This window comes from Sinocyclocheilus rhinocerous, unplaced genomic scaffold (assembly GCF_001515625.1).
Source record: "Sinocyclocheilus rhinocerous isolate Xijiao unplaced genomic scaffold, SAMN03320098_v1.1 scaffold4214, whole genome shotgun sequence".
NCBI lineage: Eukaryota > Metazoa > Chordata > Actinopteri > Cypriniformes > Cyprinidae > Sinocyclocheilus > Sinocyclocheilus rhinocerous.
The window spans coordinates 35,640-62,221 of NW_015636077.1; the positions used below are offsets into that span (position 1 = coordinate 35,640).

Below are 26,582 nucleotides of genomic sequence, written 5' to 3' on the forward strand. Positions count from 1 at the left end.
TTTATGAGATCATGGCAACTAAGATTATCTTTAAAGCATTTCATTTGCTATTTCAACCTAAACTAATAATCTACATTCTGGAAAATGTTATTTGCTTTATCTGTAATAAAAATTAATTATGATATAATTATATATGTATACACTCACACACACACACACACACACACATATATATATATATATATAACAATATAAATCTTTGCTATCACTTCTTATCAATTTAACACATCCTTGCTGAATAAAAGTTTTAATTTCTTTCAAAAAAAGAAAGAATACCAATTTACTGACCCCAAACTTTTGAACTGTAGTGCATATTGTTAGAAAATATTTCTATTTTTAATAAACGCTCTTCTTTTTAACTTTTTATTCATCAAAGAATCCTGAAAAAAAGTATCACAGGTTCCAAAAAAATATTAAGCAGCAGAACATTTTCCAGCACTGATAATAAATCAGCATATTAGAATGATTTCTGAAGGATCATGTGACATTGAAGACTGGAGTAATGATGCTGAAAATTCAGCTTTGCATCACAGGAATATATTAGATTTGAATGTATATTAAAATAGAAAAACGTTATTTTACATTATAATAATATTTCACAATATTACATTTTTTCCTGTATTTTTGATCAAATAAATGCAGCTTTGATGAGCATAAGAAACTCCTTTAAAAAAAACATTAAAAATCATTCTGATCCCAAACTTTTGACCGGTAGTGTATATGTATAGAGAGAGAGAGAGAGCATAAAAATATACATTCTCAATATAAAACCCAGTCAAATTATAACATTTTGTACTAGCACATGAACAACAGGAAAATATTAATGACACATGAACCATTCCTTAACAGGAACCTTTACCCCAGTGAGAGTCAGCTGATAAAACAGCTGCAGAGCATAGGCAAATGGCAACTAAAGTCATTGTATTATGCTAACTCCAAAAAAAAAAAAAAAATGCTGAACACCTGCATAATTTATTATAGGGCTATATAAAAATCTGACTGTCAGATAGTAAGATCCTACAAGTCTCACCTTGATCAAACAACCTAGTGCAGTCAGGACACAGACCCTTGTCATGATTCCACTCGGTGTCCCAGCTCTTTCCTGGGGTCACACCACAACTCTTGCACCGGATGCATGTCATACAAACCTGAAAAAAATGAATTTTCATTTGTGGATTAACTGAAGTTACAATACAAACGAGGATTTTCCATTTTGCCACTTTACTGTCCTGTTTTTGCCATTTTGCCTGATCCTAGCAGATGTTCCTCTTATGCTGCACTATTTTTTGCTTTGACATTTTTTAATGAAATGCAATATCATGGGAGCTGAGACAGCAAAGCATACTGAAAGTTCTTTGTAGGTCTTGCACGCTGAGGAAAGTTCCACTGCGGTCAACTTACCCAAGGCTTCTTACGTTTGTTGGGTTTGGGGTAGTTGGGACCCAGACAGGCAGGATGATAACAATTCTGACACCTTTCACACTCCAGCAGAGGCTGCACAGAGATCAAGCACACAAAAAAAAATAAAAAATCAACCAGTGCCAAAGCTGTAATAGAACATCTGTTTCCTGTAAACTCTTGAACGGTACTGTATACATTTTTTCGTCACCTCTGTAGGTTTAAGGGAAATATTTGTCATTTTTTAAAGTCATTAAGATTTTTTCCCAAAAGAAATTAATACTTCTATTCAGCATTAAACTGACGAAAAGTGACAGTAAAGACATCTATAATATTACAAACGATTTCTATTTCAAATAAATGCTGTTCTTTTGGACTTTCTATTTGTCAAACCAAAAAGTGCCACAGTTTCCACAAAAACATGAAGCAGCACAACTGATTTCAACTGCTTCTGTAAATTCAGCTTTGGCATCACAGTAATAAATGACATTGAAAAATATTTTCAAAAAGAAAATTATTTAAAACAGTAATAGAGGTTGACAATATTACGGATTTTACTCTATTTCTGAATGCCGCCTTGGTGAGCATAACAGATTTTCAAAAACATTAAAATACATTTTTTTACCAAGCACAAACATTTGAATGGTAGTTTACGTCACAAAATGTTCATAATTTTGCTCTACAGTCCTGAAGAACTTTGGTTAAGACAATCTCAGCTTCTTATTCTTAGGTGAATCCATTCAGATTAGGGTTCACGTTTCAAAGCGTCGAAAACTACCTTGGATTCTTTATTCTTGCATCCACAAACTCGGCAGAACTTGCAGCGCCGACAGCACCAGTTCTCCTTGTTCTCCTCCAGTGGGCGCTCTGAAGGGTCCAAGCAGAAGCGATGGAAAGGCTCACAGCAGACCTGACAATACAGCATCTGCAAAACATTGGTTGACATGATGACGAAAATAAATATGTCCAGGTTCCCATAATATTATAACGTATTCTGACAACCTAAAAATTTTTTTGCCTATAACATTTTTAAGACATTGCTGTAATGTCGAGCAGTCAGGACATACCTCATGTTGGCCTTTACTGGCACACAGCAGGCAGACATACTGGGGCACGAGGGGTACAGAAGTAAGGATGCTCAGACCTCCTGTCGCCCACACGCTCTGCACACTACAGTCCTCCTGTGGAGAGAGACAGAGAGGAATAATGAACATTTTAGCTGCATGCTTTCACCTGAAGATAGAGGACCAGAGATAACTCTCTTTGAATTAAAATAGAACATGACGACGATAAAAAAAAAAGCTATGTGAGATTGAATGCACAACACAACTAAACATCGACACCAATGAGCTTCTTGGTCTGCAAACATTTTATTTTAAGAGAAATACGCAATGGGTCCAAAAGTCTGAGCACACAGAACAAATGGGATTCAAAATCAAATTTAATCCTGGAATGTAAACCTGTGTTATGATTTTTTTTATTTTTTTTTATATAAATACATTGCATATTCAAGATTAATATGCATTATATGTAGATCACTAATCAAATGCAAGCAAGTTTGTGCATGTTAACTCCTGTGTACAGAGATCAGGCTTCCTACAAATCATGATTAAGTCTGCCTTTTTTTTAAATAGAAATTAGTACTTTAATTCAGCAAGGATGCATTAAATTGATCAAAAGTGACAGTAAAAACATTTATAATGATACAAAAGATTTTGATTTCAAATAAATGCTGTGCTTTTCTGTTCATCGAAGAATACTGAAAAAAGTTACCACGATTTTCAGAAAATATTAAGCAGCACAACAATTTTCAGCATTGATTACAATAAGAAATATTTCTTGAGCAGCAAATCAGAGTATCAGAATGATTTCTGAAGGATCATGTGACACTGAAGACTCGAGTAAACTCAGCTTTGCATCACAGGAATACATTTTAAAATATATTAAAATAGAAAACAGTGATTTTAAAATACATTACACAATATTTTACTGTATTATTGACCAAACAAATGCAGCCTTGGCAAGCATAAAATACTTCTTTCAAAAACATTACAAATATCTTAATATATCAAGACTATTCTGCTGGGTAACCCTGATCCTTCCATAACAGAATCAGGTGCTGCCATCATGTGGCAAACCACTGCAGTGCTGAACATCTGTGTAGATTACAAATGAAATATCAGCCGATCCCACAACATGAAAACATCTTTAGAGAACCACTTGACTTTCATGTTCAGTTTTGTAAAGGAATATAGCCATTTACCTTAAAATCAACACAGATCTTGTGTGTGGGCTCTGCGGGCTCCTGTTCTCTCTCTGCAAAACCATTGGCAAGGGCTGCAAGGACGCTGGGCGGTGTCTGTTCCTGAGGGCTCTGCAAACAAAGGAAAAATGGAAGTTGCTTTCGTTGTTTCGATGACATTTTGGCTGAATGAGGACAGTTATGAGAGCGTCAACAATCTGAATACCTTCTCAACTTTCCGTTTAATGGGTGGAACCTTGTGGAAGCTTGGTCTGCGATGCCGCACTCCCTCGTCAAAAGCATCGCCAATGAAGTCGTCGAATGACACAAAATCTGTGGTGCATTTAATACAAACAGAAATGCATGTAAATTACTCCTGAAACAAACAAGATTCTGGTTCCTATGGAAGCCCGTTTCTGCCACTGAATAAAAACTGTAAAAAAGGTTATTGCGACTTTTTATCTCACAATTCGGACTTTTTTTCACAGAATTGCGAGATATAAAGTCAGAATTGCGAGATATAAAGTCAGAATTGCGAGTTGTAAAGTCAGAATTGCAAGTTATAAATTCAGAATTGCGAGATATAAACTCACAATTCTGACTTTTTTTTCTCAGAATTGCGTGATATAAACTCACAATTGTGAGTTATAAAGTCAGAATTGCACGTTATAAATTCAGAATTGCGAGATATAAAGTCAGAATTGCGAGATATAAATTCACAATTCTGACTTTTTTTCTCAGAACTGCGTGATATAAACTCTCAATTGCGAGTTATAAAGTCAGAATTGCGAGATATAACTGACTTTTTTCTCAGAACTGCGCGTTTATATCTCACAATTCTGACTTTATAACTCGCAATTGTGAGTTTATATCACGCAGTTCTGAGAAAAAATATATAAAAAAAGTTATAGGTTTCCAATCACTGCGGTATGGCCGCTTGTTTCCATCACAAAACACAAAAAAGGCAATTTTGCCTTTTTAATCTCATAATTCTGACTTTTTTTATCTTGCAGTCCTGAGAAATTGCAAAATATAAACTCATAACTGTGAGATATAAACAATAAAAGCTTAGAATTGCAAGATGAAAAGTCAGAACTGTAACAAGCTTGCTTCTGTCAAGTAATAAAAAAAATTAATTGTAAAAAATATTTTTTATTATTATTATCTCACAATTCTGACATTTGTTTCCAGCAATTGCAAGTTCATGACTCATAACTAACTTATTTCTCACTATTCAGAAAAAAAAAGAGAATTGTGAAATATAAGCTCAAAATTACGAGAAAAAAGTCAGAATTACGAGATATAAACTCGTAATTCTGAGAAAAAGATTATAATTGCGTGATTAAAAAAAAGTTCATTTATACCTTCCGCGAAGGAATAAAACAAAAAAGGTAATAAAAATTCAATTTTTCTCTCTCAATTTTGACTTTTTCTCACATGTTTACGAGTTTATATCTCATAATTCAGACTTTTTTTTCTCAGAATTGTGTGAAAAAAGTCTGAATTGTGAGATATAAACTTGCAAGAAAATATCAAATTGCGAGAAAAGTCAGAATTGCAGTTGTTTTATTCTCTGGTGAAAATAAGCTTCCATAATACGGTCTAACCTGAGTTGCGAAGGCCAGGAGTTCTTCTGCGGCCTGGGGAGGTGGAATTTGATCGTCCTATCCAGTCAAAGTCAGAGTCGTAATCCAGCAGGTCGCAGTAGGAACGTGGTTTTACGTGTCGGCGTGGCTGTTTCCGCACAGACGGACTGTCACCTAGAGAGGCTGGAAACATTCGCCCGATCCCATCACTGCCCTCACATTCCTCATTACTTGAGTGCCCCGCACTTATCGATGAGCGCCGCTTCTTCACATGCCCTGAAAATGGAGACACGTTTTAGCTGACACACAGAGCATAAACAGTGCAGTTCATTTTGAATGCTTGCATTCACTCTAAAACATGTTCTTACCTTTTTGGAGCTTGCCACTTAGTCTCAAGGCCTTCCTTTCCTCAACCTGATCACATCTCTTGTATCTTTTAAAAAAGACAGAAAAAAAAAGCTATTTAATTTGGACAGGACTGCACCGATCTTAGTTTGAAAAATATGAGGGCCTTGAAACTGACAAAAGCAAGAAAACCACTGCACAACACTGAATTAAACTTTTCAGGGACAGATATAAAAAAAATAAACAAACATTCATTTTATTGACAGAAATGACAGAAATGTTGCCTTGAGAACTGAATAACTTGGAAATAAATATGTTTAAGTACTAAAATGACTATAAGTGAAATACAAATAAGTTAAAACTAAATAGAAATATTAAAAAACAAGGTTACACTTTATTTCGATAGTCCACTTTATACACTCTATTAACTATAAGTAACTTTGTAACTACATGTCAACTACATGTCAACTAATTCTCATTAATTTGCAACTACATGTCTACTAACTCTCAGAGTAGACTGTTAGGGTAGGTTTAGGGTTAGTAGAATAAGTTGACAAAGAAAGTGTTAGAAGATATTAAGCAGACAGTCTACTAATACTCTACTAACTGCTAGCTGACATGCAGTTGCAAAGTTACTTACTGTTAATAGAATGTCTAAAGTGGACAATCGAAATAAAGTGTTACCAAAAACAAAATAGTAATAAAAATTACAAAAGCACAACAAAATTACTAAAACTTAAACTAAAATGAAAAATAAAATAAAACAAATAAATAGGCCATTTCAAAATATTAATAAACACCATGATAGTTTATAAATAACACTGTCTGTTAAGAAAAGTAACTCTTTTTTCCTTATAAACTGTAATATTGTATACATATTACTATAATAATGAGTTTTTACAAAGTGTAAAGATTCCCGCTTTAATGTAAAATGTGAAGTGTAAAAAGGTGGCTTCGCCCAGTAACTGCATAAACTATGAAGTGAGTCTCAAGCAGTCATAGCAGTAAAATACAAGAATACAAAAACAATTAGCAAACTTACATGCAGCACTGCCGTTTTGTGTTGGGGCCGCCAAACTTGGGTTTGTCCAAGCAGTTTATGCACCTGCCACAGTCCTCCTCATGCAGACAACCTTTACACTCCCCACACCGTCGGGACCGGTTCCCAAACAAGTGAGCCCTACCACGGCGAAACTTGGGTGTCCTGTGTTCTTGTAATACAGGGCTTTCTGGGTCAGAGTGAGACTCAACTCCTGTAAAAGTGACAGAATATGTCAAAACACAGGCTTGATACATAATTAACAAAAGGTATTAGACAATATCAACACATTAGATCTAGGTCTATTATCAGATCCTTTCTTGGGTTTATTGGTCATCTTTGCAGTGTAAGTGCTGGTACCTTTTTCTGCAGGTGAAGGGGATATATCTGATCTCTCATGCAGGGGTAGTGCACTGAGTCGGGGGATGTCGTCGGGGACCATGGCACGAGGCTGACCCAAAACCACAGCTGCAGCTCTGCATACATGCTTAATGCGAGGCCCTCCTCTGGCAGGTTCCTTATGGAGAGAGATTTATAAAGTGAAGTATAAAAACAACAGCACTGAACAAATTCTCTGCTGTTATCATACTGCTTTGACTAACATCAAGTCACCTAGTCACCTAATGACCTAGTCAAATCTTAAAAGAACGTGTACAGCATTGCTGAAATAAAAAAATTGGTTTATTCAGTAGGATTCTTATTTGATCCCATTGGGATCATTTAAAATTACTGTTCAATTCTGTGTTCTTGTTTTATATTACAAAAAAAAAAAAAACATACTACCTGCTCTGGAGAAGCTTCAGTCTTGTTGGGACAGGCATTTTCAAGCCGCTCTTTCGGTTTTCGTCTCGGTCTCTTTGTTGCAGTGATTCTACCCATTGGCAAGAGCTACCGAAAATGTGAGAACAGATGAAAATAATATTAAGAGCTCACCAAGGCTGCATTTATTTGACTAAGAGTATGATTTAAAAAAAAAAAAAAATGTACACTGTAAAATATTATTATAACTTAATTGGGTAAGGTTACACTAGTTAATGTTAGTTAATGTATTAACTAACATGAACAAACAATGAACAACACATTTATTACAGTATTTATAAATTTTTGTTCATGTTAGTTAATGAAAATACAGTCATTCCTTGTTAGTTCATGTTAATTCACAGTGCATTAATTAACGTTAACAAGCACAACTTTTGATTTTAATAATGCATTAGTAAATGTTGAAATTAACAAACTAAGATTAATAAATGCTGTAGAAGTATTGTTCATTCTTAATTCATGTTAATTAAAGTAGTTAACTAATGTTAACTCATGAACCTTATTGTAAAGTGTTACCCTTAATTGTTTTCTATTTTAATCTAATTACAAATGTAATTTATTCCTGTAATGGCAAAGCTACATTTTCAGCATCATTACTCTAGTCTTCAGTGTCAGATGATCCTTTAAAAATCATTCTGAAAAGCTCATTTGGTTTCTTATAATCAATGTTGAAAACAGATGTGCTGCTTAAAGGGATAGTTCACCCAAAAATGAAAATTGGATGTTTATCTGCTTACCCCCAGGGCATCCAAGATGTAGGTGACTTTGTTTCTTCAGTAGAACACAAACGGAGATTTTTAACTCAAACCGTTGCATTCTGTCAGTCTTATAATGGAAGTGAATGGGAATCACGGCTTTGAGAGTCATAAAACATACACAATCAAAACCAAATTAAACCCTGTGTCTCGTGACGATACATTGATGTGTAAAGACACAAAACGATTGGTCTGTGCAAGAAACTGAACAGTATTTATATAGTTTTTTACCTCTGATTTTCACCGCAATGTCTGAACTGTCCTGAGCACGTTCTCAACAGCCGGCGCGAGGCGCGTCTTCTTCTTCTTCTTCTTGCTTTACGGCGATCGCAGTATTTTTGTGGAAAGCCTGATACATTTTATTCACGATTCTTTGATGAACAGCATTTATTTGAAATATAATTTTTTGTAACTTCCTAAATGTCTTCTGTGTCACTTTTGATCAATTTAATGCATCCTTGCTCAATAATAGTATTCATTTCTTTCACAAAGTAGGCTAATGTTACATAGCACACCTGTGTCCACTTTAGCCCATGGACCAATTGTAACTGGAAAAACTGTTCTTTTGTAAGGTACACATTCAGTTTCATAGACTTACCCCAGATGATTTCAGCTGTTTCTGCTGGTCTATTTTGATGAGCTGAACCTTGGCTTTCTTGAGGAGGTTGAACATGTGCTTGTTGGCTCCTGTAAGGCGAGGGTGCTGAATGGCAGTTTTCTCCTCAACGTCATGTTTCGGAGTGCCCTCAGAAACCGGCCCTTCTGAATCTGCGTGATGCATCTCATCAAAGTCTGAGAAAGAAAAAAATATAATTGAGTGTTGAGACCAACAGACTGACAACAGGTTAAGTAGTACTTAGTAAACCTTAAAATCAAAAGGAAATGGCATTTGCAACGAAATACAGTTGAAGAAAACATTACCGTTAATCAACGTTAGATTAACTGTAGTGTTGTTCAACGATTAATCACGATTAATTGCATCCAAAATAAGTTTTTGTTTACATAATAGATACGCATGTACTGTGTATATTTATTATGTATATATAAATACACAAAAATGCATGTATATATTTAAGAAAATTATGTTTTGTTTATATATAATAAAAATTTCATATGTAGGGCTGGGTATCGTTCAAAAATTGTCGATATCGATACCTTGACTTCGATACCGGTTCCTGAACGATACTTTTTTCGATACCAATTTTATGAAATCAATTTTAACTAGATTACATTATCTAAAAAAAAAACTTTGGTTTTATTTTTCAGCTTGTTGATGTTTATAAAAACTCTACAAGCTGTACACTCACTACTTTACATTGTAGCAAAGTGTAATTTCTTCAGTGTTGTCACATGAAAAGATATAATAAAATATTTACAAAAATGTGAGGGGTGTACTCTCTTCTGTGAGATACTGTATATACACACATTATTTTAAAAATACATACATGTATGTTTGTTAGGGGTGTCGAAATTAATCGCGATGCAGACGAGGACGATTCGGTATCGGTTCAGTAATACACCATAACCGATTATAACGTACTGATGCTTTTCTGACGTCATTTGTCGAATCGCTCTCGCGGTTGATGTCATACACTCACGCAGTGCCGCTTCAAGTCGAACGCGCCTAATGGTGGAGGGTGGTGAGGTGCGAGTGCGAGTAATTAAAAATGCTCCAACTACTTTAAAGCCTGAAAAAGCCTAAAACATCTGGGCACATTTCGGCTTTTATGAACAACCTGGTAAGCACGACCTGGAGAAGACACACGCTGTGTGTAAATCATGTCACGCACAATAAAATATGCAGGGGGTAATACCACTAACTTGAGAAACCACGTCAGGTACAGTTCATATATCTCACTGCTTGTATTTATTGACAAAATTGTATACATGCAAAGTAAAATTCGTTGATTTTAAAATTGTGATGCATCATGATATCGAATTGAACCGAATCTATGACATGATAATCGTAATCGAACCGAACCGTGAAACCAGTGTAGGTTCACACCCCTAATGTTTGTGTATTTATATATACATAATAAATATACACAGTACACATGCATATATTATGTAAACAAAAACTTTTATTTTGGATGCGATTAATCGCGATTAATCATTTGACAGCACTAACTGTGTTAACTCACTGGGCAATTTAAGAAAGACAATTTAGAAGACTATTTAAGTCTTTTTAAGAACATGCATTATGAAAGTCAATTCTGATTTCATGTTTACTTCAAGTCAGTTAGCGTTAATCTGTTATTAAAGGTTTAGAAAAATCAAATCTTAACCTACCTTTGCATTTGTTTGGAAGTGAGATGTCTGTATGAATGGAGAACTCATCTGGCAGGTCATCCTCTTGGATGTCTTTCACCTGGTGTTGCGCCAGCAACTTGGCACTCAGAGCTCGGACACAGATGGAGACTTTGCGAACAACCCCAGGGGTGTTGAGATCCTCAATCTTGAGTTTTGCTTTTTCCTTCTTCATGTCTTTGAGAGACTTTATTAGACTGGCCCCATCTTCCAACTCCTCCTTCTGTGTCTTAGCAGGGGATGATACAACTTGAAGCATTTTGTCCTTTGGGGCCTTTTTACGCCTTGCCAGACTCTGTTTGAGTTTAAGCTTTTTGTATAACCTCAATTTTGATGATTGCGCTTTGAATTTGGTGGACTTTTTCTTCTTTTGGATGGGATCAAGAAACGGGTCCACTGTAAAATCTTTGGCAGATAGCAAGGTATCCAACTCCTTGTCAAGATCTTCATTGAAGGCATACACGTCGTCACTGGAAGGCTCCAGCACTCCCCATTTGAAACCGGGATCTCTGAGTAGCGATCGTCTTTTCCCAGTCTGCTTCTCCTCACTGAAGATCTCAGCGTCATCGGGTGATTTAGGTTTTGATTCCCAAGTGGAAGACAAATCAAGATCAGCTTCACCCAGACCGTTATCTTCATCCTTAGACTGAAAGGATTCAGGTTCACCTTTTTCACTAGAATCACGCTTCTTTGATTTTGGTTGTAGGCCAAGCTTCTTTTGGGAGTTCTTGCGAGGAAGGTCTGACATACCAAGATCATCCATGAACCTCTTTGGCGTTTTGATAACACGAGAGGATCTGGCGCTCACGACTGGCATTATGAAATGTCTAATGGTTTTCATGAACTTCGTTTTGCTTTGTTGGATGTCCTGATCTTGGTCAGTTTTCACAATCACAGAATCCCTTTCTGTCCGATCGGAAAGCTGATCTTTGTTGGTGTTATCCAGTTGCTTTGATAAGAGCTTGGCCTTTTTCCGCCTACCCTCTAATGACTGAAGACTCGATATTCGTTTCCTCTTGTACTTTGTTGAGAATATACCAAAGAGTTTAGGCTCTTCTACTTCAGAAGTAGACTTTCTACTACTTGTTATCGGTGGGAAATCTTCACTAACCTCAAACAACTCCTTCTTTTGCAATTTTGAGTTTTTAATCCGCCGGCCAATCAAAGATTTTCGTCTTCGTTTGACCCGTTTCATTCGTCTGCGTGAAGGACGAGGCACCTGTGGGTGATCTTTTACGGAAGGCTCTAATACTAGAACCTCTTCAGTTTCAATTGATGGTGCCTCAAGTTTTATTTCTGGCTGGGGTTCTGTCCCAAGAAATGGGTTGGTTGGAGGTGGTTCAACAGTTTGTTCGATGACCTGAGGTTTGGCGGCTTCAGGTAATGGTTCTGTAGTTGGTGGAACTGACCTTTTACCCATTTTATGCATAACTTCACTTGAATGCCTATTTGGTTTGGATTCTACAGGTGCTGGGACTGCTGTTGGTGATACTGGTGATTCCTCCACCTGAGATTCGGTTTCAGTTGCAGTTTCAGAAGCGGGGTTTTCTTGAGATGCATTCAATTTACATTTTCGCCTGTAAATTGTCCAGTGTTTATGTTTTGCACGCTTCTTCCGAGCAGTGTTTTGATGTTGCCTTTTCCTTACTTTTGGGATGGGAGTGGCAGCAGTAATTTCCAACACATTCTCACTCTTCTCTGAATGCTGAGGGTCTTCAACTTTTGAGGGTTCTTTTCTTTCAGGTGAGGTTGTGACTTGCTGAATTAAAAAGGACTGCTTTAGACTGTTTTTTTTACCTGGTGAGGAGACAACTTTGATTTGAAGTGGTGGAACGGTATCCTTACTGATCAGATCTTCAGGGTCCGTCTGAGTGGCCTCTTCTGGATGTGCTTCTGTTGCAATTTCTGACCTTTCAAGAACCCCCTCGCTTTCCTTTTCTGGGGTCTCCTCAACCTTCTCAATGGCCACGGGGTTCTCTGTGCTTTCGGGAATTACAGCACCGACAGTGTTCTTTACGTTTTGTGACTCCTGCGAAGAGCCAGTTTCCAAAATGTTGGAAGGAGTGGATGTGGATTTTGCTTCTGTAGAAACATCTACTTCCTCATCACATTTAGGAGGAAGTTCTGCCTCTGTACTGGGGCTTTTGTCTACTTTGCTTGGACTCTCTTGGATTTGAGAATCTTGGCTTTTGATTTCTTGTGTTTTGCCGAGATCATCTTGGACTTGGGAATCTTTGCTTTTGCTTTCTTGAGTATTACTTAGATTATCTTGGATTTGGGTATCTTTGCTTTTGCTTTTCACCAGAGTGAGAGTCCACACAAACTTGCAGCGTTTCTTGCGAGACCGGGCTTTTGGGTTTCGTATCCTGGTTAGTTTTAGACCTGGAATTCCGACAAAATCATTGTCGAAAGCGAGCTTTTGAGGATCATCAGCTGAAGGGCCAAGATCTTTTGCTGATGGTGAATGAGGCTCTTGTTTCCTTTCAGATTCTTTGCGATTTTTCTTCTTCTTTTTCTTTTTATCTTTTTTCTTCTTTGAAAGTGGCCTGGATTCATCAATTGTGGAGACCTCCAACAGCGACTCTACTAAACTCTGGTCACGAGATTCCTGTGGAACATTTGAGGACCTTCTGCGCTGCCTCATAATCACAAGCTTATTTACCTCTGATGCTTCTATTGCTGACTTTTCATCAGGTTTTGGCTCTATACTTTCACTGGGCAGTGGATTTTGAGACCTTCGAGTTGATTTCCTCAGCTTCAGTTTTTGCTCATTGCCCTCTTTTTCAGGATTTGTTTGTGGAGTGGATTCTGATTTTTTGTCAGCAGATCTTCCTCGCCTTCTAGTGCAAACCTCCTCCTTTGCCTCACCAGCACTGCATTCACTGGCTGCTACATTTGTCTTTAATTTCACATGAGCACAAGGGGCATAATATGTCTCCTTTAAATCACAGGCTACAGTGACTATCAAGCAGAGACTGAAATAGTAAGTATTATTTAAATTAGCTACACCAACACTGTTTATTCTGGAGTCCTTGAAGTGACGCTCTGCTGTACAAGATGAAAAATTACTAAAATGACTGGTGGGTTTTATTTTTTTAATTGTATGGGATGATTTTAAGATAAAAAGCTATGCAAACACAATGAAACAATAGACTTTTGGAGATTTTTAGGATAATTTGCATCTGAAGTCACACTTACGTTTACATGATTTTCGTCCAGCACGAACCGGGGCACTGCTATTTTCATCTTGAACTTCAAAGCCTTTGAATTCAGCTCCCTGAAAGTGAAAAACAGAAGCAAGCTTTAATACATTTGAATTTAACGTGTAACATGTTTCAAGTAAGTATACATTTAATTTTGTTTGTTGTCTTAGCAATCCTCCACGTTTGATAAAGTATAACAGTTCACATCACTATATACTGTAACAGTACACATTACATATACATACACCACAGTTCAAAAGTTTGAGGTCGATAATAGGGATGCATCGGGCCCGATACTGAGCTCCTGTACTAGTACTCGTTAAAATGCCCCGATACCAAACGCCGATACCACACAGCATGTGATAAGTGCCATATTCAGGCAATGAAACACCGACAACAGAACAACAGAAAGCAGAATGGAGTTATTAGAGATTAAGGATGTCTACTACGAAGTATATGTATGCAATGAATATAATGTTGAACTTTCAGTATTAACGTCTGTATAGCTGATGTGCGCGAGCTGATAAGCAAAGCGTGCTGAGTGGATTGAGCGCGCGGCGGCGCAGATGCGCGAGCTTGTCGAGTGAATATACCTTTCTCACAGACATCACTGGAAAGTTTGTAGTTTGGTCGGATATGTCAAAAACAAGTAAGTAAAACAATGCACAAGTTACTTAACGGTAGAGAGAGAGAGAGAGAGAGGTTGTGTGATCTTTGATGTTCACTCACTTAGCACACGCATCATTTGGATTAAAACTAAATCGTAAAAATAAGACCATTTATAGGGGCATTCACTATAAATTACATGTATTTTTAACCTTAGGCATACACGACTTTCAGGCGAAAGTGAATCTAACCGATTTTGTGTGAAATGCGCTAGGCTGTACTATTCTGCACCAGTACAAATACGTGCACGCGTTGCGCGTGTTTTGCTTGCTTGAGTGTTTCTGCATTATATGAGTGGCTTTGGAATATAAATCGCAGCACGTTTCAGATGAAAAAAAAACGTGACTTCTATTTCTGAAAATATCACAGTTAGGAGATTTATAACGAGTGGTTCCCTCTAATGGTATTAAATTACAGATGATGTGCCATAGAGCAAAAAATTAACAGTGAAAGTAACAAAAACTTGTAAAATACATTTTAATGGGCATAATTAAGTGTGAAAATAACAGAAGGATATACAGTCAAACCAAAAATGATTCAGAGACCAGATATAATTTTTGATATTTTTTTACTAGTGGGTGCAGGACACTATAGTTCATTTATGTAAGTAAGGATAGCAAAATAAAGTAAACTGTGACAAATCATACCCAAAAATTCTTCATACAGTGGACTACCAGTAAAATTGATACAAATTTGGGTCCAAAAATTATTCAGACCGACTCTGGGAAAAAAACTGAAGTTGAGGTTTGCATGAACTTAGATGACAGCATGCCCAGGAGACTATATGCTGTCATTAAGGCTAAGGGTTGCCCGACAAAGTATTCATAGTTGTGTAAATACTGTCATACTAACAGCTGTCTGAATTATTTTGGTTGATTGTAATCTATTACATACCTTTCTATCAGAATTATCTAGCATTATCAAGATGAATTTGTTCTGACACAGTTTAACTCTGAGTTCTTGTCATGTTTTATTACCATTTTCTAAACTATAACGAATAAACTGTGATAATGTGAGAAATGTTGAAGGTATCTGAATAAATTTTGGTTTGACTGTATCTATTTGATAAATGAAGTTAACCAACTAACATTATACATACCCTTTTGGTTTCTGTACCCAATATTTAAAAAATGTACAAATGCAATAAAAATACCGGTATCGGCATCGGTATCGGCAAGTACCAAAAATAAAAGTATCGGTATCGGGCGAGTACTGGAAAAAGTGGTATCGGTGCATCCCTAGTCGATAAGATTTGTTTTTTTTTTATACTTTTAATATTTATATTCAGCAAGGACACACTAAATTGACCAAAAGTGACAGTGAAGACATATCCATTTTAAATAAACACTGTTCTTATAAACTTTCATTTCTTTAAAAATCCTTTAAAAAACATTCATTAATATTAACAAATTAAGCACCACAACTGTTTTCAACACTGATAATAATAATAAGAAATTATCCTCAAGCAGCAAATCAGCATATTAGAATGATTTCTGAAGGATCATGACACTGAAGTTTGGAGTAATGATAGGGCTGGGGCGATAAATCGATTTTCAGAATGCATCGCGATTCTGAGCTTAGACTTTAACAGCAGATGGCGCTCTAATCTAGTTTTTATCCGCACACTCAAATGCTCATGAAGAAGAGCGCTTAAGAGCGCTTGTGCGTTCGGCTGAGTCATGTAATGTTAATTTCACCTCAGCTCAAAATGCTTTTATGACGCGAGATTAATGTAAACACAGCCCACTGTGAACACCCTTGTAATTCGCTTCAACCTTTTTGAATTTTATGAATGATTATTTTAGGTTTAAGTGTGTGTAAGGATTTGGAAACAAGCAGAGTACGGCTGTTTCTAAAGCATGCAGTGCCATCTGCTGTTCAAAACTAAGCTCAGAATCGACTCAAGAAAGAATCGCGATGCATTCGGAAAATCTCAGAATCGATGCTGAATCATTTCTCGATTCGCGATGCATCGATTTATTTTCCCAGCCCTAATAGCAAAATAAAGTAAACTGTGACAAATTATACCCAAAATTCCTTCATACAGTGGACTACCAGTAAAACTGATACAAATTTGGGACCAAAAATTATTCAGACCGAGTCTGGGGAAAAAAAATTGAAGTTGAGGTTTGCATGAAGCTGGATGACAGCATGCCCAGGAGACTACAGGCTGTCATTAAGGCTAAGGGTTGCCCAACTAAGCATTGGTAGTTGTGTAAATACTGTCATACTAACAAGCTGTCTTAATTTTTGGTTGATTGTAATCCATTACATACCTTTCTATCAAAGTTATCTTTGGAGTAATGATAGGGCTGGGGCGATAAATCGATTTTCAGAATGCATCGCGATTCTGAGCTTAGACTTTAACAGCAGATGGCGCTCTAATCTAGTTTTTATCCGCACACTCAAATGCTCATGAAGAAGAGCGCTTAAGAGCGCTTGTGCGTTCGGCTGAGTCATGTAATGTTAATTTCACCTCAGCTCAAAATGCTTTTATGACGCGAGATTAATGTAAACACAGCCCACTGTGAACACCCTTGTAATTCGCTTCAACCTTTTTGAATTTTATGAATGATTATTTTAGGTTCAAGTGTGTGTAAGGATTTGGAAACAAGCAGAGTACGGCTGTTTCTAAAGCATGCAGTGCCATCTGCTGTTCAAAACTAAGCTCAGAATCGACTCAAGAAAGAATCGCGATGCATTCGGAAAATCTCAGAATCGATGCTGAATCATTTCTCGATTCGCGATGCATCGATTTATTTTCCCAGCCCTAAGTAATGATACTGAAAATTTAGCTTTGCCATCACAGGAATAAAATATATTTTCAAATAAATTACAATAGTAATTTATTTTAAATATATTTTATAATTCATTTTATTTATAAAAGTCCTTCGTCACATTCAGAATGCTGCAATACATAAGATTAAAATTGCATCAATAAACAGAAGCGCAGCTTTGGTGAGCAAAAGCAAAAACATTAAAACAATTGTACAGACTCCACACTTTTGAACTGTACATAGGCCTAAACTGTGTACATAAGAAGGAAAATGTCAGTTAAAAAAAAAAAACTACACAAAAAAAGGCAAAAAAAAAACAAACAAGACATTCAAAATGAATATTTTTGCATATTTTTCAAAAATGTTGCTGAACCTTTAAAAACAAGGTAACGCATGTTTCAAGAAAACACTGCACATTTATAAAGGGGTTGTTATTATTCATAAAAGTTTTGTGACACTTTTCTGCATAAACGTGCAAAGGAAGGGTATGTGAACGTCTTGTTTGAGATTCAAACTGTTAACAACATACTGAATATAACAGAACACTACAACAAAGTAATGCCATTTCTGTGTTGACAAGGACTTTGGAAGTAAATTAAACACCGAATTGTACAAGACACACTTCACAGAACACTGTTCATGCTCAAAGACAAAGAAAGAACTGAACTGTAACAACAACTATTTGGTTGTGTGAAACAACGCAACTGGAACAACTCTGCTGTTAACCCACCTAGTGAACTTGAAAATAACTGAATAATTATTTAGTATTATGAAAAAGCCCACAGGTAAAGTGCAGTTCACTAATACATTATCTGATATTTTAACAATGTTTGAAATATTTTTAAAAAAAAATATATATTTTAAGTTTAAATTGTAAAACACTGGTCAATATAATGTCCTATACACAATATTAAAACAGACAGCATTTTGGTAGAGCGTGAACTCTGTACAATTAGTTTACAGAACTTGTTAACTGAAACTGTAAAGTTAAACTTCACAGACGCTAATACACAGACGATGGCCCCGTATCTATTTTTATATGAGGCAAGCATCAGAGCATGTCTTCAAGCCCACAAAACTTTGACCTTAACAATTACTTTTTTTTCATTTTCAGTTGCATGTTTCTGCTCAGAGAACAGATCACAAAGTAACCATAGCACATTTCCATGCCAATGATACATGACGCACTGAAGAAACAAGTGCAACTGCATGAAAGCAAAGACATATAGGGTTCCCACGCCTTTTGAGCAATGAATTCACATGACGTTTTTGGTTGTTCGAGATTTCTGAATAGAGCATTTTAATAATTGTTTTAAACAGAACACTCATGAAGCTAATGAAATATTAAAAAGCCAAGCAAAACTATAAAACCACACATTTCCATGACTTTAGCTGGTGTGGAAATCTCAAATTCGCTAGTATTTCCAGGCAATGCTGTACATAACACTGACCAGCACAGACAATAACCATATATCAAATATAGTCTAATTTAATCAATAAACTAAAACAGTTACCACATTTTTTACAACCATGACTAGTTCACACTAACTTTTAAAGGGGCCGTGAACTGCCTTTGTGTTTTATTTAGTACTGTTCTCAGAGGTCCACTTATAATGTTATCAAGATTTTTACATCAAAAAGCATCATCATTTAGAAGTAATAGGCTGTTTTCTGTCCTGTTTTGACCCCCCTCATCAGAACGCTCTGTTTGAATAGGCGTGGCGGATTGTAGACTCGGAAGTAAACGCCCACTGCTATGATTGGCTAACAGTTGTGTATGTTTGACAGCCTACATCCTTCATCGATGAACGCTGCTGCGATTTAGGTGAAAAACGCAAGAATACTCCGTACATATCAAATGATCTGGTTAACAGACAAAGCAATATTGACCATGTCATAAAAACAGTTACTCCCACTTGCATGGTGCAACATTATTGTCGGATCAAATATATTCGGTACAGCATCGTCTTTTAGTTTCAATCTTTCTGAAAATCCTGCGTCGAATTGTGCCTTGTTTATAAACGAATCTGCAGTAAAATGAATTGAACAAAGGACCGAGTTCTCACTGACGCGATCTGCAACTTCATTAAAAATAAAGTTTAACCACTCTTTCCTAATGTTGGGATCAGAAGGAAGGCAATGCAAAGACTGTGTTTTTCCACAACTTGGCACTGAACAACGTCTTGTTGTCTTCGGAGCCATCTTTATCGTTTGGTTTCTGCGTAGACCTGCGCTTGTCTCTCTCGTTATTCACTTACATGCGTGAATCGGTGGGCGGAGCTAAACAGGCAGTGATTTTTGTGGGGTTTAGGCCACACTATTACATCATAGAGCGGCACATTCCACAAGCGGTCATTTTGTTAGATTGGCTTCAATATAAGCTGTTTTTAGATTAACAATAAAGTTTTGAGTAGTGAATCTTAATGGGATGTTTTTATAGTACAATGACCTCTTATATGCCAAAAGATCGAGGGAATTTTGATTTCTCGGTTCATGATCCCTTTAACATTTTGAAAAAGCTCACATTAAAATCCCAACATTTAATAGGCCTATATGTTGATACAATATAGCTAAGCCTTCACAAATGTAACAGGTCTGACAACGTTGTCGTTCTTTATTAGCTTTGTGCTCAAGGTCATGATGCTACAAAAAAAAGCTAATATTGCTTGCTACAATTATCCAGTTTTCGATTATCAGTCGTTTACTGCACAAAACCATAGTAACAGGGCTGACCATTTAAATTAAAATAGTTGCCTACCGACAAAGCTAACAAAATGTATGTGATAAAGTTCACATCTGAACAGGATGATGATGATGTCATCATGAACATTTATAGTACCTCAAAGCAGTTTATGATGGTTATGAAGCTAACGAGACTGATAAATAACCAGTAAAATATTACACCAACTAAAATATAAATATGTTGAGACAGACAGAATAAAACATGTTAGATTTTATTTCTACATATGGTTTGCAATAAAAATACGCATTTACACCATGTGTTGCTAACACACAAGGGACTTTAGAAACACTGATTAGGGACAGGCTAATATGCATCACAATGGAAAAAAAGAAATGCATATTAAATAAGAAATAAATCCACTGGATTTAGGCTGACATGTTAAAATAAAACCTAAGTAACACAGTAAAAGTTAGTGTCAGCTTTGCATCGATAAAGTCACTGTTTATATACATATTTATTGTCTCAAGCCTATTCACTCTAAGCATCAAACTAATATAATTGTTCTTCACTGCAGGTGATCAAGCACTGAATGCTCTTATCAGCAATCTGTCACAAGAATCAAGTCCAGCAAACGGGGTGTTGCAACTGGTGTATGCATAGAAATAAAAATTAAATGTACGTCCAAAAAGAATCAGATAACGCATACAGTAGCGTTTATATGCAACTTATAACTGTAGGAATTAAACAAAAAAATCAAACTGCATGATCTCTGACCCTCATTCTGCTATAAGCTACAATGCTACAGTAATTGCCCCCCCTCCCCCTCCGTGTTTTAATGTAACGCTACACGGCAGACACTGCGCTCGCGCTACTTGTATTCTTACTCCTTCCTATGAAACACGGTCACGTAAAACAAGCGCACACTGGTGCATTTGAATACTGCTGTGAAAAACGACAGATCGGCCCATGCACTCACTTCTTCGCTCCCACTTGAGCTGTATCCAGCCTCTCCCAGGCTCTTGTAGCTCTCCTCAAGCCCGAGAAGGCGCAAGTGAGACTGGTCCTCGTTCAGCGCGAGCACCAGGCAGGTGGGCCTCGGGCCTCCGTTGGAGGAGATCTCGTCAAGATCTGTCCCTGAGCGGCCGAGCTGCCATCGCTTCTCCGAACGCAAACGGCTCCGCGACAACCAAGGCCGACCGGGGAAGCGACCCCGCGCCGCGCCCACGCCGCCTGCGCCCACAATGGCAGCCGCGGTTGCTGATCCGCATCCCGCTGCCGCCATCATCGCATCATTTATTAAATACTAATTATTTAAATAAAAAATAAAAGTGGAAAAAATATTTATGGTTCTAGAGGTCAGCAGTAAAGCATTATTTTAGTGTTGCATAACAATGTCATTATAATTGATTTATTCATTTGTTTTGACATTACAGTGATTTAAACCCTTTCAACAGACAAAATGTTGAAAAACAGATGCATGAAGGCTCCAATGTGAGCCTTCATGCATCTCCGTATTGTATCAGAATCTTTTTTTCCCCTTAATGTACATGTAATCTTTTAACATTTAGCAAAATAATTATTATTCATGGTTTTGAGCATTTTCTTGATCATTAAGCATTTTGTTCATGCACCCTGGCATTATTTTAAGGCAAAAAATAAATAATATACCATTTAACTTTTAAATACTATTTAAATATGGAATTAGTCATATTATTAAAAATAATTGTATTATTATTATTTATATCATAGCAGTATTTGTGTCGACTGTTGACTTTAATTTATGCTGATTTAAAAATGATTGAACTGTACAGCAAAACTGCCAAAATAAATACTGTGAAAATAAAGGCAATACAAAAAGATAATTTGTGGTGAACTGTAATGTAAATAATAGCTTTTAAGCTTTTATTTGTTTATTTAGAATTTGGAGTAAAACTGTGTTTTTTGTGACATTCACCCATTACGCTATAAGACCAAAGGGTTAAAAGGGACCCATGAGGAACACCGGTCTCACGTTCTTAACGCCTGTCCCTGAAAACTCCATTACCCATCATGCACCGCCGTGCAGTGACGTCACACCTTAGTTTTCATCAGGAAGCGGAACCATAAAAGTTGTTTCTCCCTCGCCTTTGTTGTGGTAAACCCTCCGTTTTCTCGTCTGAGCTCGGCTTACAAGGTATCCACCTTCCTTTACTACAACAAACAATCCGTGTAAGGTTTTAGAGCAGACGGTCTGCCGTATGCGACCAGTTATTGTTCGCTCGCAGTCCAGTAATGTTGTTTTGACTGAGGGGTTGATTAGAAGGATTTTCATCTTATTGCTTCAATCATTTACACTGTTTTTGAAGCAGTGGTATCATTTTATTTCTGACTAGATGATTTGATTATGTGACAAAGCTATGATGGCGGTTTTAATGCATGATTACAGTAAACCCAATTTCCTATGTAACGTTAGCAATCATGTATTATGGCAGTACTGTTTTGTGTAGGCAGATGGCAGCAATGTTGCAGCATATTGATCAGTTCAGTTGGATACCTGTGGATGGATTTATCAAGGGTTTTCTTTATAGGAAACTCCACAATGAACCTCGAACGGATGCCCAATGAAGAGAAGCTTAGCCTCTGCAGGAGATACTATTTAGGTATGTTGTGACAATGACATATCATGACACCATGCGATGTGTTTTCTGTACATGTATTGTTGTTTTCATTGTGCTGATTTGTTCCTCAGGCGGCTTTGCGTTCCTCCCCTTTCTCTGGCTGGTAAATGTGCTGTGGTTTTTCAAAGAGGCCTTTTTAAAACCTGCATACACAGAACAGCCACAGATTAAATCATGTGAGTATGTGATGGAATACATGTAAGGACTCACAATGTGTGCTCTACCACATTTCTGTGGGTGATATTCTTCCTTGCAACTCTTCCCACAATCTGGTTTAAAATGTTAAAAGAATCTGCCTACACAGACTTAATTCAGAGTCAGTGTACACCAGTATTCAGATAATAAAGTCTTCATTGCCATTTAATATGCACAAATGTTCGGAGGATATTTACATAGCAGCTCCAAACAGGCCGATAGATGCTGTTCCCTCGCTGGAATTCTTGAGCGGCTTTTGTGTAAACTAAAGTGTGGCTCATGATACTTTTATGGGCAAGAAACACTTTAAGGAATTCCATGTGTTTATCAGTCAGCTGTATTAAAAACAATGCTATATTTAAGTTGTAAGGTTTATGAAGTCATGAAAAAATAATTATGAAAAAGAAAATCATCATTTAAACAGTATTTTTTAAAGCCAAAACAATAAGTACCATTATTCTGCTATACATTATATTTCCTAATATGCAAACTAAGATTAATAGTTGGCATCTATGGATGTTTTGCGACGTATTACACAGATTAATTTGTTTTTTATTATTATTATTATATATTGTATTTGTGCTTTCTAGTTAGTTAACCCTGTAAAGCCAGTCATATGAAATAATAGTCAAAAAATATATATTTTTAAATAAATGCAAAGTTATTGAATCTTTTAGACTAAATAAAAAAAAAAAAAGCATGATGATTTGATACATCGGGTTTTTGTGGATCATATAGTATAATCAAGTGAGAATATGGAGCTCACACTTGACTAGGAAAAAAACACCTCGATTTTATTCACAGGCTAAAACTGAGTAAAAAAGAAAAATGCAGTTTGGAGCAGTTGCTGATATTTATATGGCCAAAAAGTAAGATGAAATTCTCATAGCTTGTGAATGCGTTCTTTATAACAGTATTGCAGACTACGTACATTAAATGAATATAAATATCATTCTATGTCTTCCAATAATATGTCTTAGTAAGATGATATTTAAATGTTTATTTTTATGATCAAATCTGGAAGTTTTTATTGATTTTACTAAGAAATAATGCATGGATAATCATGTAACCTTAACACAACCCGACAGTGAACATTTTTAGAATTATACTAAAAGGCCTTTTACTCGCTAAAGAAGTATACACTATCAATCAGACAACTGTAGGCATCTAGTAGACTGTTTACAATAGGTTTTTCAGCTTTCAAGATGTTATCATGCTCATAACTTATAAATTTGCATGTCTAATATGATACAGTAGACTTTACGAGTTTCAGTGCATGACGTCTAGGATGTAATGTATACTGTTTCTTCTGGCCTCCACAGACATAAAGAAGTCAGCTATGGGGCTCATACTGTGGGTGGCCGTGCTGACGACATGGATCACCATATTCCAGCATTTCAGAGCACGGTGGGGTGAGGTGGGAGATTACCTCTCCTTCACCATTCCCCTCGGCACAGCCTGATCAGATCTGCTGCTTCACAATACCTCTGTTTTATTTCTCTCTCTCTCTCTGTTTTTCTCCTCCCATCGACAAGATGCTCCTTGGCTAATTTTACCACTATCGTCGCATAGAAGATAAACTGGATCTGTCTGGGAGTTGTGGTATTTTGTGAACTGATGAAATCGTTTGTTGATTGAGTGAGATAATATGGACACGGATGCACCATGCTGAAGCGCAAGAGTTCATTTCCAGCACTACTACTACTTCCTATTATATTTGAGATCACACATTCATATTAGTAACTCTGACCTCTGTCAATGCATTGAAAAGAATGTATGACAGAAATAATCTCCGGACCAGTCAGGTCCATCCAAAATAAAGTCTTTGAACTGTATTTTGGCAGTTGATATGACATGTAATATTATTGTTCTCAAAGAAAAAGGCCATTCATTTTTTTTCTGCTATATTTGAATCATTTTGATGGACAGTAAAAACCACATATTTTGTCCATAAATATAGAATTGTGTTTTGCACAATTTCAAATAAAATCTGAAAATACTCTGCATTGCCATTGTCTTCATCATGAACTGTGAAATACAGAAACATATGGGAATGAACTATTTGAATAAAATATTCATATATTAAATACAAAAAAAGGTATTTTCAAGGCTATTTCAAGTTAAGAAGAAGAGGGAAAGTTTTATCTCTTAAAAAAATATTTGTATTTATTTAGTCCAATGGAGATTTTTGGCATTAACAAACAAAATATGTTAAAATGAACTATTTTAATATAAGTATTTTATATAATATAAAATAAAAAGTAAAAAAATCATAAAAAAAATTAATGTGGTAACACTTCAGAATGGGGAACACATTCACTGTTAAGAGTTTTCCCTCAATAAACTCCTAATTTGCTGCTTATTAATAGTCAGTAAGGTAGTTGTTAAGTTTAGGTATGGGGTGGATTAAAGGAACACTCCACTATTTGTGAAAATAGGCTCATTGGAAGTTACCTAGCTGGGAATATTTTCAGGCGCTGCGTAATATCATTGCGCCTGCTGAAACTCTTTGGTCATTTTTGAGCGAGATGCTAACGGTCTAATCAGATTCAATGATCTATGCTAAGCTAAGCTAAAAGTGCTTAGTATATTTTTTACCTAAGAGTGTTGCGTATTTGTCATCCACCCACGCCATTTTTAGAGCTTGTTGTGAATGGAAAACAAAAGCATCTAAAAGCCAACAGGGTTCTAGAAAAATCCTTGATTGACGAGTTCCCTTGTTCTCTTGCTTACTAACCAACAGCCTGCAATCATTTTAAACCCGCTGCATACCAGACTCTATAATATCGACGCACGAAGCCTCCGTCCCACGTGTAACCCCTTACAGGCGGCTATTATGAAATTCGATCCAACTTTTGAGCACACACTAAGCCCAACGTGGATCTTCATGGGTGCTGTTTTTAGTCGCCTATAGCCGGCTCACAGACAGAAAGTTCTGCTTACCAGCGGATGGCAACAGCAGAAGGACATGTTATCCTCAGCCCCAATGACTTGCAGTTCTGCCAATCCATTGGTCATGTTTTAAATCCAAGGGCCAGGACCTGTATTTTTTGAGTCGTAAGCCACGTGTGGTCGCTAGACAGCTGATTCTTTAGAAGTTATTCTGCTGTTGGAGGTCAGCAGTAGGACAATGTGCTTCGTGTGCGATAAAAATGTCATTATGAATCCCATCATTCCTTTGACAGGACATTTCACTGATTTAAAACTTTCGAACAGACATGTCAAAATGTGTAGATTTGTCACCTTCTTACTGGAAGACATCTCTCATACTCTATCAGGCGGTTTCCATCATTAGTTCAGGACTTTTTATTTAGATGTGTTTACGGTCTAGATTTTGCATTATGCAATGACATTAAACATGCTACTTGACAAACAGACCAATAGAAATATGGCATCATGCATTTCTTAATGCCTGCCAACCACATTTCTCATTAACACTAAGATAGAAAATACCAATGACTGGCAGCGGGTGTGCCTGTTCAATATTGCAAAATACTACAATTTCAGGCTCTGAAACACGCATGAGCTTGATCGAGTTAATGAATAAACGTAATATTAAATACACTATTATTGCATGTTTCATTTTAATACAAGCAGACAATAAACCAAAGATGAAGCAATTTTCACAAGGGCTTTAGGCCCCTATGTCAGGAACCATAAGATTTTGAGTCAAAACCTCACACAAAAAAAAAGTGGTTTTGTTATTTATATATATTTATATTATATATACAGTATGTATATATATATATATATATATATATGTGTGTGTGTGGGTGTGTGTATATGTATATTGTAATGTGGAAAAAGTATATATACAGTGGGTACGGAAAGTATTCAGACCCCCTTACTTATTTCACTCTTTGTTATATTGCAGCCATTTGCTAAAATCATTTAAGTTAATTTTTTTTCC

The 26,582-nt window shown here is 36.4% G+C and overlaps 2 protein-coding genes across 2 annotated transcripts in view; one reads left to right on the forward strand and one right to left on the reverse strand.

Annotated features, from left to right (window-relative positions):
- LOC107747652 (histone-lysine N-methyltransferase 2B-like) overlaps nucleotides 1-13,420 on the reverse strand; it is a gene marked incomplete at its 5' end in the record, with an annotated part of 32,442 nt that extends 19,022 nt beyond the window's left edge. The window contains 13 exons of the mRNA XM_016562250.1: nucleotides 1,031-1,148; nucleotides 1,402-1,494; nucleotides 2,177-2,323; nucleotides 2,466-2,579; nucleotides 3,662-3,772; nucleotides 3,867-3,973; nucleotides 5,248-5,502; nucleotides 5,595-5,659; nucleotides 6,614-6,824; nucleotides 6,971-7,127; nucleotides 7,394-7,498; nucleotides 8,783-8,976; nucleotides 10,474-13,420. Coding sequence (XP_016417736.1) covers nucleotides 1,031-1,148; nucleotides 1,402-1,494; nucleotides 2,177-2,323; nucleotides 2,466-2,579; nucleotides 3,662-3,772; nucleotides 3,867-3,973; nucleotides 5,248-5,502; nucleotides 5,595-5,659; nucleotides 6,614-6,824; nucleotides 6,971-7,127; nucleotides 7,394-7,498; nucleotides 8,783-8,976; nucleotides 10,474-13,420 — 4,624 coding nt within the window. The remainder of the gene's footprint in view (nucleotides 1-1,030; nucleotides 1,149-1,401; nucleotides 1,495-2,176; nucleotides 2,324-2,465; nucleotides 2,580-3,661; nucleotides 3,773-3,866; nucleotides 3,974-5,247; nucleotides 5,503-5,594; nucleotides 5,660-6,613; nucleotides 6,825-6,970; nucleotides 7,128-7,393; nucleotides 7,499-8,782; nucleotides 8,977-10,473) is intronic.
- Nucleotides 13,421-21,822: 8,402 nt separating this feature from the next.
- On the forward strand, nucleotides 21,823-24,678 carry LOC107747663 (gamma-secretase subunit PEN-2-like). Its single transcript, XM_016562259.1, has 4 exons — nucleotides 21,823-21,993; nucleotides 22,388-22,459; nucleotides 22,549-22,653; nucleotides 23,995-24,678. The coding sequence occupies exons 2-4, from the start codon at nucleotides 22,399-22,401 to the stop codon at nucleotides 24,132-24,134; spliced, it is 306 nt and encodes a 101-aa protein (XP_016417745.1). The 5' UTR covers nucleotides 21,823-21,993; nucleotides 22,388-22,398; the 3' UTR covers nucleotides 24,135-24,678.
- The last annotated feature ends 1,904 nt before the right edge of the window (nucleotides 24,679-26,582 follow it).

What these genes read in the sequence shown, in the direction of transcription:
- LOC107747663 (XM_016562259.1), top strand. Translation starts at nt 22,399, where the DNA reads ATGAACCTCGAACGGATGCCCAATGAAGAGAAGCTTAGCCTCTGCAGG. An exon ending in CTGCAGGAGATACTATTTAG is followed by an intron (nt 22,460 to 22,548) that starts GTATGTTGTGAC and finishes TTTGTTCCTCAG; the next exon opens with GCGGCTTTGCGTTCCTCCCC. An exon ending in ACAGCCACAGATTAAATCAT is followed by an intron (nt 22,654 to 23,994) that starts GTGAGTATGTGA and finishes TGGCCTCCACAG; the next exon opens with ACATAAAGAAGTCAGCTATG.